The 17,086-nt window shown below is 43.3% G+C and overlaps 1 protein-coding gene across 1 annotated transcript in view; it reads left to right on the forward strand.

The window, feature by feature from the left end:
• LOC145407188 (ionotropic receptor 93a-like) overlaps positions 1–17,086 on the forward strand; it is a 61,883-nt gene that overhangs the window by 42,856 nt on the left and 1,941 nt on the right. Inside the window, exon 4 of the mRNA XM_080278228.1 lies at positions 8,704–8,833. Coding sequence (XP_080134354.1) covers positions 8,704–8,833 — 130 coding nt within the window. The remainder of the gene's footprint in view (positions 1–8,703; positions 8,834–17,086) is intronic.

Genomic DNA, 17,086 nt, shown 5'->3' on the forward strand with positions numbered 1-17,086 from the left:
GCATTGCCGGCCAATTTCAAATAAGTTAGTGTACTGTGCAGTATTAAAATAACTTTGATCTGCGGAAACTTAAATCCGAGGATGCAAATTCCGCGAATAACTAGGGTCTACTATATATATATATATATATATATATATATATATATATATATATATATATATACTATGTCTATATCCATCTATCTATATATCTATATAGATGGATAGATAGATAGATAAAGTGTGTGTGTGTGTGTGTGTGTGTGTGTGTGTGTGTGTGTGTGTAAATTGTCCATTAGTATTTTTTTCTGAACTCAGCTGCCTATCTAAATATCTCTTATCATATCTGGAAAATGGAAAACGTTATTTTCACACTTTAGTCGAATATCTCCTTTATTTTAAGGTGAGTGATTGCCACTATCTTTGGCTCACTTCTCCATTAACTTATCCAACTAATGTGCAGTCCCACATCTTTTCAAGCTTTAAAACAAACAGCTTGTAAAACTCCATATCACTGCTCATGACTGCACTGGAGTGAATTCCAACATACCTGACCTTTTTCTTACTAGTAAGCCACTACGTACATTGTCAATCTTAGGTCTCCACTCGACCTTAGATCCCAGCTTAATCTCAGCCGTGGACGCACTCCTTTGTAGGCATCATCGTCTGTTTCACAATTGGCGAGTTAGTTAGTCACGGACTTTATTTAACCTTGGGCAAAACCAAACATAATACTCCCTGCCATCCATTCCCACTAGTTCACTAGGCAGGCATTCCAGCTACCTGGGTAGTGAGTTTCAGGTGCACGTAAACAAATTTGTGATGGCTTCTTAAGTAATAACGAAGATAATAACATGTGCTCATTATCACTCTCAATACATCTGGAAGTAATGAGAAGCTGTGTATCAGAAGTATGCAGTTCAACTTAAAATTAATAACCCAGTATCAGACAACTGAAATGTATCAGTGACAGCACACAACACAATCAGTTCGATCAGTTGTTTTTCGCAGGTGACCTGAGGTAGCGATGTATAACTTACAGATTTTGATGTTGAGCCATTAGTACATTACCTTCATGGATTTAGTTGGATAAATGTATCTGAAATGTCGTTAAAATCATAACTAAATTTTGAGACTTATGAATTTTGGGTCATGTAAAAATTAGCATCTTACCCTTCCCAATTATACCTACACCCTCCTCCCACACTGACCCCCGTGTACCTTGCATCTCCTTCTTCTAACTAATGGAGGAGGCTGTGGTGCAATGGTTAGCATCTTCAGCCAATAGTTTTCAGAGCCCAGTCTTAATTCTGGGGCCAGTCACACTTTTGGATATTTTTTTTTTTTTCCTGTCCTTGTCTATTTGGAAAACTATAATTTGAGTCTTACAGACCGTCGTCTTGTGAAAGGTTGAGACTTAGCAAAAACTGATTGTTTGCCATAATGATTCTCATACAGTCGATGAGCAGTAATCTGAGCCTTCTTTTCCCACCATTGCCAATTGGACCACCTGTGCAGTGATTATACTCACTACAATAGATTAACGTGGTTATTGACCAGAGGCAGCTACTATAAGTAACTAGGCAATTTTTTCAAAGAATGCTGACATCAAAAGCAAAGTAAATTAATTAACTCTCTCTTTCACAGTAAGTTTCAATAAATTTCCTGTTCGACAACACATTGGCTTTCTCCCTTCCCACCCACCCACTGCACACTCCAAAAAAGTGTATTATCGGCTTATTTTCGCCACCCAAACATATTTATTTTGCCACAAAACCTACATACTCCTCTTCGTCGATGTTTGTTCTACATGATAAGCAAAAAAAAAAAAAGAAAACACAAAAAACACACTATACATACATTAGGGCGGTGTGAATAAACATTCGGGAACATTCACCTCACTTACCAACATCATAGTTCGAATGTTTCCTAACATATCTCTAAATGTTATACATCGTTTGAAAGAGAATTTTATTAGATTTCGAATGGTCCAATTGGCACTTTGATAAGAGGTATGGTTTTCGAGTAATAAGCGAAAAAGTTAAACCTTTCTCTGACAGACAACAGAGGTTTTATTCAGGAAGCTCTAGCGAAAAACGTTTCTTGGCCGTGTTATTTATTATTTCATCATCTTATGCAGAATTTCACGGGCTTTCATATGATATAATCAGAGTTCTCCTACACCTCATAGTTTTCGAGAAAAATGCATAAAACTACAGTGTACCCACCCACACACTGACCTGCCATCAGCCACAGTCACTTACGGTATTTTCCCCACAGCGCACAAACATTTTTATGCTTGCTAGGTATGCTTTTTTGGTTTTATTCCAATTATTATTGTAAAAATATATCCGGTTTCTTTCTAGTCCTCTCAGAAACCACACATGAGCACTACACCTGTTGCTAGCAACTGAAGCTGAAGTTGTACATATTTCCCTGCCATTTGTGTTTATGTAAATAACAATATATATCTATGTGTAAATATACTGATATAAAAACAGGTAAATAGATGAATAAAAGAAATAAATCACTTACTTGCTCTAGTGGCGATGCTGTTCCTGCAGAGCCAGATGGGTTTGGAGGTGAGGAGTTTTGTACTGTGTGTGTTTGTGTGCTCTACAAGTGAAGATATCAGTCAGCATGGTACTGCTCGAAACAATCACCCACGCAAAGCTGCAGATCACATACAGGACACATGTTTCTTGTGTCCTTCCTCACCCCTAACCTGAAGCACAGGGTACACCTGAGCCTCTTTCCACTGGGGATCCTCACCCGGTGGTGGCCCAGAGTGTGGTCCAACCTGATGTCATGGTCAATCACATGGTGACGCTTGGTTGGTTGCCCTAGCACTCCCTTGTTCTGTCGTGCAAAAGGGGCAGCTGCAGGCCCAGGCTCGGGTTTTCCCGACGGACCAGCAACTAGAGGTGATGGCATTGCTGGCACCCATGGTGGTCCTCCTGCAGGCGGTGCTGGTGCTGGCACCCGTGGTGGTCCTCATGCATGCAGTGCTGGTGGCAGTGCTGGCACCCGTGGTGGTCCTCCTGCAGGCGGTGCTGGTGCTGGCACCCGTGGTGGTCCTCCTGCAGGCGGTGCTGGTGCTGGCACCCGTGGTGGTCCTCCTGCAGGCGGTGCTGGTGCTGGCACCCGTGGTGGTCCTGCATGCAGTGCTGGTGCTGGCACCCGTGGTGGTCCTCCTGCAGGCGGTGCTGGTGGCAGTGCTGGCACCCGAGGTGGTCCTCCTGCAGGCGGTGCTGGTGCTGGCACCCGTGGTGGTCCTCCTGCAGGCGGTGCTGGTGGCAGTGCTGGCACCCGTGGTGGTCCTCCTGCAGGCGGTGCTGGTGGCAGTGCTGGCACCCGAGGTGGTCCCCCTGCAGGTGGTGGTGGTGGCTGCACCTGTCCTGGTGCTGGTACCAGTGCCTACTGGTGCCAGATCTTGGTGGTCCTGGCCATTGGGTTGGAAGGTCTGGGGCGTGGTGGATTACATGACCAGACGAGGGCCAATTCTCTTCATTGAAATGCAGAAGATCATAGATGATCTGCTCCACAAATTCAAGAAGTGTTACTGTCCCGCGTCTGTACTTCTTGTACAAGGCGAACGCATTGAGGTGTGCCACATCAACGAAACAGAAGGTGATCTTCATCCACTTGATGGTTTGCCATTGGATGGGGTAGTACTGGATCATCTGGTTGAAATGATCCACCCAACCCATGTACCTGCTGTAGTCCTCCACAATGACGGGCATGTTGACAACGTTCTCCACATAGGTTGTCCTCCCATCATGACCCTGCAGCTTCCCTCGAACCCTCTTTGGAATGGTGTTGGTGCTGTGGAAGGTGAAGACCATGTTGACAATGTGCTTGTCCTTCCACAGCAACACAACCACATGATTCTTATGCCAGTATGCCATACCCCCCTCAGGCAGGCTCTTAGCCCTGGCAATGGACTGCAGCTGGTGCGGCACTCCTCTAGGCATCCATAGGATCCCACACAAATAGATGCCTGCAGTGAAGAGTCATTTGCACAGGGTTAGAGAATTCAAGTAGTTGTCCATGAACAACTTGTAGCCCTGGTCCTTCAGTGGTTCCACAAGGCCCCATGCGGTGTTCTTGAGGGTCCACTGCACCCCAGCGTAGACCTCGAGGTTCCACATGTAGCCCGAGGATAACACAGCCACCATATAAAGCTTAATGGAGTACTTAGTGGGCTTCTGGGGGTTGCAGACACTGAAGGACAGCTTGCCCTTCCACCCCAGAGAGCCCTCATGAAGGCTGAGATGCTCCTCGGGTTGGTAGGTGGTCTGGAACCGCTGAAGGAGGTACTCCATGACTGTGCAAACTCAGTTGAGCCGATCTTGGTTGTCCTGGGTATGGCGAATGGGTTAAAGGTGTGGAAGTGCTTGAGGATGGCACTGAAACACCTTCCACTCATCATTCGCCGGAACCTCGGATAGTCGTGCAGGTCGTTGCTCCTCCAGTAGTGCCTGATGGTTGGGATATGCACATCCCCCATGAACAGGTATAATTCCAGGGACATGGCCATCTCATTGCAGGAGAACCAGACATCCAACTGAGTCCCCAGGAATGTGGCATACTGGTTGGTCTCCACAGTGAGATACTGTAGGACAACAACTTGTGATCAAAGAAGAGCTGGAGAAACTGCAACAGAGTTGTTGGGATATCCACCTTGATTCCTGGGGAGCCAGTGAATGGGCTGTTGTTCAGTGTGAATGGGCCACTGCTCCACCTGGGATCATCTTCGGCGACGGTGGTGGCGGTGGCTCTGGGGCGGCCTTCTGACACCCTTCGGCCTGCCCTCCAACCCCTTGGCCATCCACCGTGACCAGGCAGCAGACCATGGCGCCCTCATCTAGGAGGGGATGGGTTGGACAAGGATGAGGACAAGACAGAGGGATCCGGGGACAGCATTCTCCTCGGCCTTGCCAGCAAGGATGTCACTGTAGCATCCTGCACGGCAGACGTGGGTGGAGGGGCCAGCAACACATACGATGGCCCAGCTTCTGGTGACAGTGGCTCGGCCAAGGGGTCAGAGGGGCCTGCAGGTGGAGAGGGGATGAAGACAGCACTGGGACTGGCAGGTCCTAGAGGTAGCAAGTGCTCCGCAGTCTGTCCCGTAGCCAACGGTGGTGTTTACCTCCTTAGTGGAAGGCACCGGAACAGCTCCACTGGAGAGCCGGGGGACGGGATCTCAATCCATTCCTCCACCCCAGACCTGTCGTTATTGCTCTCACTCTCCATCTCAATCTCGTCGAGGAGCTTCTGCCACTGCTTTGGTGGCAACCCCCGCTGCATGCATCAAATACGTTTTGTAGCAAGCCAACTGGTGAACAACTTTGCTGTGCTAGGGTAGTGTTCTGAAGTAAAGCAATCAATATATTGTATTCACTGCCAGCCAAGGACTTTGCTCGACACTGGCACAATGCAAAGGATTCATGATATACAAGTATGTCCTTGAAAAACATCATCAGCTAGACCTGAGTTAGATCGCAGGTAGTGAATACCTATGTGACCTATGGAACATGTGCATTTACTATTATGTGAAAGTATATTATTTTTCTCATAAATTGATAGATTTGCTTATCTCATGTGAAAAAAAAACATAAACAGTGCACCGCATGCTCCTAATTAAAATATCGTCTGATAGACCTGAGTTACCACATGAGTAGTGAACACCTACATGACCTACAGAACACGTGCATGTTCTGTTGTGTGAAAGTATATTGCTTTTCTCATATATTGATAGATTTGGTTATGTCTCATGTGAAAAGAAGAAAAACGTAAACAGTGCACTGCATGCTCGTAACAAATTCTCGTGTGCAAGACAGATAGCACTACCTTTGCACTAACTCAGATCTAGTAGACGATATTTGCATTATAAGCACGCGGTGCACTGTTTCCTTTTTTCTTTTTTTTTCACATGACACATAACCAAATCTGTCAATAATGAGTACACCAATATACTTTCACACAACAGTACATGCACGTGTTTACGTAGGAATTCACTACCTGTGCACTAACTCAGGTCTAGCAAACAATACTTTTATCACAATCACACGGTGCACTGGTTCCCTTTTTCTCACATTAGACATAAACAAATCTATCAATTTATGAGTAAACCAATATACTTTCACACAACAGTACATGCGCCTGTTCTGTAGGTCATGTAAGAGTTCGCTACCTGTGTTAACTCAGGTCCAGCAGACGATATTTTTATTACGAGCACATGGTGCACTGTGTCCTTTTCTTTCACATTAGACATAACCATCGCTATCAATTTATGAGTAAACCAATATATTTTCACACAACACTACATGCATGTTTTCTGTAGGTCATGTACGTGTTCACTACATATGTGCTAACTCAGGTCCAGCAGACAATATTTTTATTACTAGGACACACTTCACTTTTTATGTTTTTATTTCACATTAGACAAAATCAAATCTATCAGTTTATGAGAAACAAATTATGTTTCACCACTACAGTACAAGAACATGCTCTGTAGGTCACATGTACAATATCTCAGGTATTGCAGATGATATTTTCTGACGAGCACATGGTGCATTTTTTATGCTGTTTATTTCACCAGAGACATAACCCAGTCTATCAATTTATGAGACACACATTATATTCTCTGCACTATGGTATATGAATGTGCTCTGTAGGTCACATGTGCACTACCTCACGTCTTGCAGACAATAATTTGTTACGAACACTTGATGCACTGTTTATGTTATTTCACACAAGCATACGATATATATATCACTATATTACTCATACTTATTTATTTCACACAACACGCATACAGAATAAATATAACAATAATAATGGAAATCCCTAAAACCCCTCAATTTTATTCCTTTCCTGACAACAGCGTGCCATGGCGGTAGGGCGTACGTGACACATGCCTGAGCCGATATTTTGTTATGAACACTCGTTGCACTGTAATCTTATTTATTACACTATAACACTATCCCAGATATATCAGCATAAAACAATGATTTCATCAACACCTCGGCAATTATTCCAATCATGACAACGCCGTGTCGTGACTGTACGGCAGTTTCCCGCCTCCCCCTAAGCTGCTGCATGTGTTTCACCATTTCCTTGCACACTAGGTATTGTACACTATATTCAGATGATTCACTGCCACTAATTTTATTGTTAAATACTCACATTTGGTGCAGGGTAGAGGCAGTGTAGTTCTGGGGCCAGGGTTAGAAACAGTAGCACAATCTTTGTTGGCCCAATGGCTGATAACAGCCAGGAACACTTCACAAGCACCTAAATTCCTATTGCAAACACCAAATCTAATCACAATAGTGCCCTAAAACTAAACATAAGCACTATTTGTTTAGTGAATTATGTCACATGGCTGGGACAGGGGTTATAGAGGAGTTAAAAGGACAAGGGACTGCAGGCTACCTTCCCCGCTGACAGCTCGTGTGGTACTGAAAAACCTGTATGCACTGTAGTGGGTATCAGGACTCACTTTTGCCAACTCATTACTTTTGACGAGAGCCGGGCAAGCTATGATGCCTCCCAAAATGATGCATATCAACCAAAAACTTTTGGGGGGGTGAATTTTTAAATGATTTTCTGATGCAAAATGCATCACTGTGCATTTATGAGGAAAGACCCTAATGACGCCAAACGCATCACTGTGTACAAAGGGATTAAATGACAATCATGTGCCATAGACCATACAAGAAGTATCTTAACCTCCCTAGTCCATATTCCTTGCCTACTCCTAACAGAAATTTTCACCCAAAAGCCCTGAAACAGTCTCCTTTTTTAACCCCCATCCCATTCACTTTCTTTGTACTTCGATTTTTTCTGTATATTTCACTCCTGTCATAACTTACTGATGAAAAGAAACTCTCCATGAAATCTTACAAAAAATATTCAGCAGTGCATAATCAGAAGCAGTACTTGGAGAGTACAAAACCTGCGCCCACGAATCTGCCTAAGAACCAAGACTTAGACTTGCCCCATAACCAACTGCTTTTAAAATTGAACTAATTTTTGCATGCCTGGCCTTTAATTGTTTCAATTGACCTCTTCTGTGACCTCGGTATTTGACTGATTCTTCCTAAAATCGAATCACTTTATCCTTGCCTTACCCTGATTCCACCCTTTGAATTTGGTCTATATTGGATAAAAACTATTTATGTTGACCTTGCCATCTAACCCTCTACAAAGTAGGCTATAGTCGAAATCTGATCAAAAGTGTTTTAGTAATATTTTTCATACATAAACATGTGGACCGAAATTTGACCTAGCCCTGTGACCTTAACATCTGATCGAGTGTTCTCAAAATTTAATGCATTTCTTCTTGTATCACCCTCAATATTTCCATTACGTTTAAATAGACTTTTAATAAATTTTTTATTGATCATGCCAGGTCAGTTTATGTCTTATCCTTGTTATCTTGACCTTTTTTAACCTGTCGTTAAAAATACACCTTTATCTGCCCCTCAACACTCCCACAAAAATTTGATTTGAGTTTTGAGTTCCATGCTATGTGATGGAATTCTTACTCTCCTGCTTTCTTTTTCTTCACACATTCATCACATCTTGTGGAACCTACATTTTGGAAACCTGACGACTTTCCATCACGTAAATTTACATACACCGTAGAATTCAAGGATACACTGAGGGGTAAATTGCCAACGAATAGATTAAACCTACGTAGCAATTTTGTTGCAGGTGCAGAGCATTGGTGGAATCCGGACTGTATGAAAAATGGATGAGGTTCTCGCTGCCTAACACCTCGTCCTGCCTCAACACGCCCAGAACCATCACCGTCACCAAAGTCCTCTCTCTCAGCAACTTTACGGTAACAAACCATCCTACTGGATTACAGAATCAGAGAATAATAACAGTCACAATAGTGCATGTACTCATTTTTCACAGCAGGCTCCCCTCACGTACTCCGTTTACAAGTTTTGAATGCCATATTATATTTCACCATTCTCATGGCCACTTTTGTTGGCCTTTACACATTTTTTGTGTGTTTTTGTTATCTTTTATACATTTTTATACGTGCTTTCGTTATCTTTTAAATAGACATCTGTTATCACTGTTAAATTCAAGTAACCACATTTGTTATCTTTCATGCATTCTTGTGGAGTGGCTGTTCCTCATTCGTCGTCGGGGGAAGAGAGTGGATTTTTGCTGGGTTCCCGCACATGTTGATGTGGTGGGCAATGAGACTGCGGATGCATTGGCCAAGGCTGCGGCTACTCAACAGCCCCCAACAGAATATCCGCTTCCTGCATCTGATCTAACACCTTACTTGTTTGACAGAATGCATGTGTGTTGGCAGAGACGCTGGGATGGTGTTGCTCATAATAAGCTGAAAGAGGACTTCCAGAGAGTGGTTGTGCCAAGGGTTCTCCCTTCCATGCCTCGGCGATTGGAGGTAGCTCTTGCTAGGCTTCACACTGGGCACTCTCGGCTTACACATGGGTTCCTGATGAGTGGTGAGACTCAACCGTACTGTGATGATTGCTTTGTTCCCCTTACTGTCCGTCACTTGCTGGTCGAGTGTCCAAGTTTGGGGGACCTGCGTCGGAGTTTCCTCCATAGGCATACAGGGGTAGGTGGTGCCTACTGTCTCTCCTCGATGCTTGGTGGAGTCCATAGCGATTTTGCTGAAGTTTTTGGTTTTCTTCAGGAGGCGGGCCTCCTTCCACTTTTATAAGAAATTGTTTTCTCTTTTAACTATTCTTTTATTATTTTCAGTATTTTATTTCTAGAAAAAAGTTATTAACTTTATATCGATTATGCACTATTTATTTGCCATGAGTTTTAGCTTGTTATCCGGCGGCATATGACCTTAGCAGTTGCGCCGCCAGTTTCTACTACACTCAGTCAGTCAATCAATCAATCATGCATTCTTGTGGCAACTTTTATCCTTATACATTCTTGTGGCAACTTTCATCCCTTTACATTCTTGTGGCAACTTTTATCCTTATACATTCTTGTGACAACTTTTATCCTTATACATTCTTTTGGCAACTTTTATCCTTATACATTCTTGTGGCCTCTTTTGTTATCTTTTAAATATTCATCTGTGTGTCTTCTTATCTTTTATTCATTCTTGTGTGCGCTTTTGTTCTTATAATTTCTTGTGGCCGCTTTTGTTATCTTTTATACATACTTTTATCCACTCTTGTCTTTTATACATTCTTGCATGCGTTTTCTGTATCCCTTTTAAAGCTTGCATAATTACATCAGTAACAAAATATTACTGAGTCCAAGCGAAAAATGCTCTTCCAGGAATGAAAAAGGATTGGTAACAAACAGGAATACATGGCTGCCAAGCATAGAGCTAGAAAGGAGGCATATAGGGGAAAACCGGAGTCTCAGAGACTTCCTGGATAACTTATATTCCGTTGAAAAAAAGAACATGGTACGTAAGGTGGTAAATCAGATGAAGAAGGAAAATAGGGATATACAGTACGTGAGCATAATGTGAAGAATGATGGAGGAAAGGGAGTGGTGGACAATGACGAGATTAATGACATCTAGAGGGAGCATTATAACTGGTTGCTGAATGAGGAGTTTGACTGGAATAGAGAGGGTGTGGAGTCAACAGATCCAGTGTATGGCCCTTGACCTTTGATCGATGCTGCTAATGTAAGCAGGGCAATAGGCAGGATGCAGTTGGGGAAGGTGACAGGTGTGTCTGAGTTGACTGCTGAAATGCTGAAGGCCTCAGGAGATACAGGAGTGGGTTTAGTTACTATCTATCTATCTATCTATTGCCAGACGCCTCAATCCCGTTTGGGGTGGCCACAAACAAATCGCCTACAAGTCGCCCTGTCCCCCGCCATTTCACTGCCCTGCTCCCAACTCACACCCCCCTCTCTCATATACCTCTCCACCCCATCCCTCCATCTCATCCTCGGCCTCCCCCTCTCTCTTCACCCCTCCACCTCACTCACATACACTCTCTTCGTCAGTCTTTCACCCTCCATCCTCTCCACATGGCCAAACCACCTCAGTGTGTTCCTCATAACGCTTCCTATCACATCCACATCAACACCACAACGCTCCTTTATATTCTCATTCTAATTTGATAAATACGATTATCAGTGTATTGTCTCAGATGACTGGCTGAAGTGTGTGATTGTAAATGGGTACAAAGGAAAGGTGATGCCCTGTTAAGAAAAGTTATAAAGACATAAATCTTTTAGGCCAGACAATGAAGGTAATGGAGAGAGTCCTAGAAGGTATAATTAAGGAAGAGTGAATACTGATGAGATGCACATCGCGTTTATGCCAGGCAAAGAGACCACTGATGCCTCGTTCAAGCTTTGACAGTTTCAAGGAAAATACATAGGAAATGAAAGGGAGCTGTACTTCGTTTTTGGTGATTTGGGCAATGAGAAAACTTGGGCTCGAGGAGTGGCAAGGCAGAGTGGTTATGTCTATGGATGTGGGTGCTCGCACCCAGATGACAGTGAACAGAGGTTTGAGTGATTAGTCTTCCGTGAATGTTGACGTGCATCAAGGGTCAGTCTTGAGCTCTTTATTGTTTGTCATGGTGCTTGAAGCTCTCTCACAAGACTTAATTCCATTGGGAGATTTTGTATGCTGATGACTATATGTCAATTGCAGAGAATGAAAGGGGAGCGGAGGAAAGGTTTAGGAAATTGAAAAACGGAATGGGGCACAAGGGTTTGATAGTAAATGCAGATAAAACAAAAGTGATAATACTGTATCTAGGGCTGGTGGCAGTACTGTCAAGACAGAGGGAGAGTCTCCATGTGCGGTTTGCCACAAGGGCGTGTGAAGTAACTCCATATCAAGCAGTATTTGTGGTAAGTGGATGCATAAGAGGTGAAATAGTATTAGAGGTAGACAGACGATAATGCTGATTTCGTGTGTGATGTGTCGGGGAGAGCGTGTAAAGAATGTCAGGCATGAAAGGATTGATCATCCTGGTGAATGTGCTGAGTGTGTGGAAGAATTTTGTTTTATGAGATTCAAGTAATGTGCTGGAGAGGGGGCTGGAGCTAGCTGTGTGGCTAGGGCTAGGATTGGTTGGAAGAAGTCCAGGGAGATGTTGCCTTTCCTAGCACTGAGAGGGCTCTGCCTCCGTTCTAAGGGATATTTGTATGCTGCATGTGTTATGAGTGTAATGGTGTATGGTAGTGAGATCTGGGTAATAAAGGAAGAGGATATTCGTAGACTCAAACATACAGAAATGACTATGATTAAATGGATGTGTAATGCATCCTTGAATGCGAGGCTTGGTTGGGGCTAGGTTTACGATTGAAGAGTAGAGACAAAGGAAGGATTAGAGTGTACTGGTGTTGTGATGAGGAGGGGTAGACTGAGATTGGCTTGGGGATGTACAGAGGATGGAGAGTGAGTGTTGGTGTGTAAAAGTGAGAAGTGTTAACACTAGGGGCAGGGTTGTGTGAGGCAGTATCATCTGTAAACTAGAAAGCGCTGAGAAAGCACGTACAGTCGTCAGCACAAATTCGCTGCAAGCCTGCTCTTGTGATGTGAGTCGTTTTGTCTGGCAACGGTGTATGGGAACTAGTTGCCACACAGGCTTTTATATGCTTTGAAGACGTGTTTGTACGAATTAGTACTATAAATCACCCAGAATACAATATTCTTTATATCTGATTAGCGTAAAAATGTGCAAAAGGCGACAGATGAATGCTGTCGAATGGTGAAACTTCTGTTCTCTTCCTCGTATCCATCCCTTGTCCCTCCCCACCCTCCCCTCCTCCTTCCCTCTCCCGGTATCTATCATCTCCACTCCTCTCTCTCTCTCCGCTCTGTCTACCTTATATCACCCACAGCACTAATCTACGTAATAAACGGCACTCTTCTCTATTTCTTGTCTATTCCTGTTACCTTCTTGTTCCTCAACATTCGAGAGTTTCATGCCATGCAACAGTCTCTTTCTCCCACTCGTTACTCCAAACATGATGCAGCAGTTCGAAACTTTAGTGTTTCTGACACTGCTTCGTGATTCAGTGAACAGTATGAGGAGAATGGGAACATTTTCCTGGGGAAGAGAGAGGGCGAGAAGTAGGAGGAGTGGGCACAAAACAGACTTTACTGATCTACCAGAAGACCCGCCGACAAGTCGTAAAAATACCCCCGCTAATACCAACACACCAGTCCTGTATGAGACAGCCCTAGCATGTATTCAGTATGGACGGTGGGTGTTAGCGCCGAAGTGGTGACATGTAGAGGTGTATAGGATGAAGGAGGACTACTGGGCCTTGAAAGCAGGCTGTGAAGCCTATGCCCAGAGTCGGACACATAAAAAAAAAAAAAAAAAAAAATGTTGGTTTAATTTCGCCTACTGATATAATAGGCACAGACTTCCAGGCTCACTCAAACAAATACTAGCAAGGAATACATCACGAGAACGAGACCTCAGTGTCCCTGTATGTCCCGGCTGTTGGTAGTGACAAGGGGTGGAGAACAGAAAGACAACTGGAGAGGAGTGGGAAGGAGACGAGGAGGGTAAGAATGGGACTAGAACAGGAAGGAATACTGATAATAAACCTTGGATATAGTAGGTAGTACTGCAAGCAACTGGGAATATGGCAGACTGGGTTTAGAAAACAGTCGAGAGAATTGCGATACACCAATCAGTTTAGTGCCGTGGATAAATGAATGAAGGTGGAGAGGGTGGGGGGAGGAGACAGTGGAGAGGCATGAAAGTGAGTGGGGGATAGGAGGGAGAGGGAGGGGTGGGGGGAACATCAGGAAGAGTAAGGGGGAGAGAGGGGAAGGAAGCTTAGACACTGTTATAATGAAGAATACCTGAGTATTACGCTCATTCGTCGTTCTATAACCTTGTCAACTATTGGAGTTTTTACACTAATCAATTTCGGTATACAGAAAATTGTTCTCTAGGCAGTCTCTAGTACCACTTTTGAAAAACATGTCGTTAAAGTGTATAAAAGTCTATGTACAGTCGGCAGCATAAAATGGCTCTAAGTCTACTAGTGTGATGCGAGTCTTTTTGTCTGGCAAAACAGTGTAAAGGGATGAGTTGCCACATACACTATTATACACTTTAACAATGTGTTTTTCAAAAGTGGTACCAGAGACTGCCTAGAATACATTTCTCTGTATACCGTAATTGATTAGCGTAAAAAAGTGCAAGAGTTGACAATATTATGGAACGACTTATGAGCATAATACTCTGGTATTCTTCATTATAACAGTGTGTAAGCTCCCTTCCCGTCTCTCCCCCTTACTCCTCCTGATGTCCCCCCCCACCCCTCCCTATCCCTCTTATCTCCCACTCACTTTCATGCCTCTCCAGTGTCTCCTCCCCCCACCCTCTCTACTACATCGCAATTCTCTCTTGACTGTTTCCTAAACCCAGTCTGCCTTATTCCCAGTTGCAGTACTACCAACTACAGTATATCCAAGGTTTATTATCAATATTCTTTCCTGTTCTAGTCCCACTCTTACCCTCCTCGTCTCCTTCCCACTCTAAAAGTTGTCTTTCTGTTCTCCATCCTTTGTCACTATCAACAGCCGGGAGATAAAGGAACATTGAGGTCTCGTTCTTGTGATGTATTCCTTGCTAGTATTTGTTTGAGTGAGGCTGGAAGTCTGTGCCTAATATATCAGTAGGCGAAATTAAACCAACATTTGTGCCCACTCCTCCTACTTCTTGCCTTCTCTCTTCCCCAGGAAAATGTTCCCATTCTCCTCATACTGTTCACTGAATCACGAAGCAGTGTCAGAAACACTAAGGTTTCGAACTGCTGCATCATGTGTGGAGTAACGCGTGGGAGAAAGAGACTGTTGCATGGCATGAAACTCTCGAATGTTGAGGAACAAGAAGGTAACAGGAATAGACGAGAAATAGAGAAGAGTGCGGTTTATTACGTAGATTAGCGATGTGGGTGATATAAGGTAGACAGAGCGGAGAGAGAGAGAGAGGAGTGGAGATGATGGACAGCGGGAGAGGGAAGGAGGAGGGGAGGGTGGGGAGGGACAAGGGATGGATACGAGGAAGAGAACAGAAGTTTCACCATTCGACAGCATTCATCTGTCGCCTTTTGCACATTTTTACGCTAATCAGATATAAAGAATATTGTATTCTGGGTGATTTATAGTACTAATTCGTACAAACACGTCTTCAAAGCATATAAAAGCCTGTGTGGCAACTAGTTCCCATACACCGTTGCCAGACAAAACGACCCACATCACAAGAGCAGGCTTGCAGCGAATTTGTGCTGACGACTGTACACTTGGCAAGAGTTCCGACTGGACCGCTTGGTTGCGGGATTTGGCTAACGTGGCAACAGAACACGCCTCTGTGTGTGTGTGTGTGTGTGTGTGTGTGTGTGTGTACAAGTCCGAAAATTGTTCGCATCGCTAAACTTCATCCTCCGAATTATATTATGTGGCCATTGTATTAAGCTATGATATAGGCTAATAAGAATTATGTGATTGTTTGGGATAATGGGCTGTGCACTATACAGTTTATAAAGTCTGAGTTATATAAAAAAATAAAAAAAAATCTCTTGCCTTGTAGCGTGAACCACGATACAGGTTGAGTTGTGATTCAGAAACAGAGGGCAAGTTCACCCACAAATGACGCAATGTAGGGGGAAGGGGGGAGTATGGGAGTGAGTGGCCAACAGTTATACATTCTTAGTTATTACAATACAGTATAGTTATTAGGGTGTCAGTGATATCCTGTATCCTAAATAGCAAAAAAACTTTATTTTTATTATCTTTATATAGACCTGATTACACGCTTTAAACTACACCAAAGATAGGATACCCCCTCCCTCATTAATGGAAAACATTCAGCCTGCTCCACCACCTCAACTCTCTCTCTCTCTCTCTCTCTCTCTCTCTCTCTCAAACTCCTCAGGTGGCTGTCAGTACACACACACACACACACACACACACACACACACACACACACACACACACACACACACACACATTATCAGTTTGTGCTAATGGGTAATGACGTTCCAATTACAAAATTTACCTAAAATTTAATAGTGTCAAAATACAAGTGCAATACATAACCATCTCACATTACGGATTATATTAACCAATAATCAGTGCTTATATGCACAGTATATGTTTCAGTAATAGTCACGGGGTAGCCATACTCACAGTGATATTTTCGTTAATGTTGAGGGTAATTATGTGTTCAGTGGCGGATACCAGTTAGAGGGGAGGTGGCCGCTGACTCCCCCAATCCTCATAGCTACGCTGGTGAGCTGGTCACTGCAGAGGTTCTTGTTCTTCCAGTTATGTCAGTAATTAAAGTTAACATACTGATGAACAGCGACTTCTTATGAAAAATAGAAACAGCCTATCTGGAACTCTCAAAATGCATTATGGAGCACATTGTGGGAGCTTTGCAGCTCTCACGCACCAGTCACAATCTTGGCACTTTGTTTCAGTATTACCAGCATGACAGTGTGCAATTTTAATGAATATGCTATTAATGTTAGTTCTGTATGCTTATTTACACTTGGAACAACAGGATTCAAAGCAGGATTTCATTCAGTACACAAAACGCCAAATACAGTATGTGTGTATGCGTGTGGGTGTGGGTGTGGGACAATACTTGTGGTGGGGGGGGGGGGAGTATGGTATGAAATGTGTAATAATGGTAATATTGGTGTGTGCATGCATGGCTAAGGACGTCCAAGACTGATGTGTAATCTCCGCCTTTAACACTTGATGACACACACCTCAGTATTTATTTAGGTTCTGTTTATAAGCTTGTAGCATGTTACATAATTATATTATTATGATTATGTTTTGTGGGTGGAACATGAAATACCATATAAATAACACTGAAATATTTTGATACTGTAATATAGAATCCATATAACATATATAACTCTTTCTTCTGGGAGAAAAAAATGTTATTTTATTGTTCATTACAAAATTACACTGTTGGAGCATCTAAGCAATATATCCATTATATATTGTATTAACCATGTCATGAAGGCTCACATAGTGGACGTTCACGTAAACTACTTCGAACAGGCACCATGTTCAGTTTTTAGTAGTTTGCGAAGTTCACGTATTTTTTGGTGTGGTTATAAGTCCA

Source organism: Coenobita brevimanus, chromosome 8 (genome assembly GCF_032717465.1).
Source record: "Coenobita brevimanus isolate Jiangsu-jjx chromosome 8, ASM3271746v2, whole genome shotgun sequence".
NCBI lineage: Eukaryota > Metazoa > Arthropoda > Malacostraca > Decapoda > Coenobitidae > Coenobita > Coenobita brevimanus.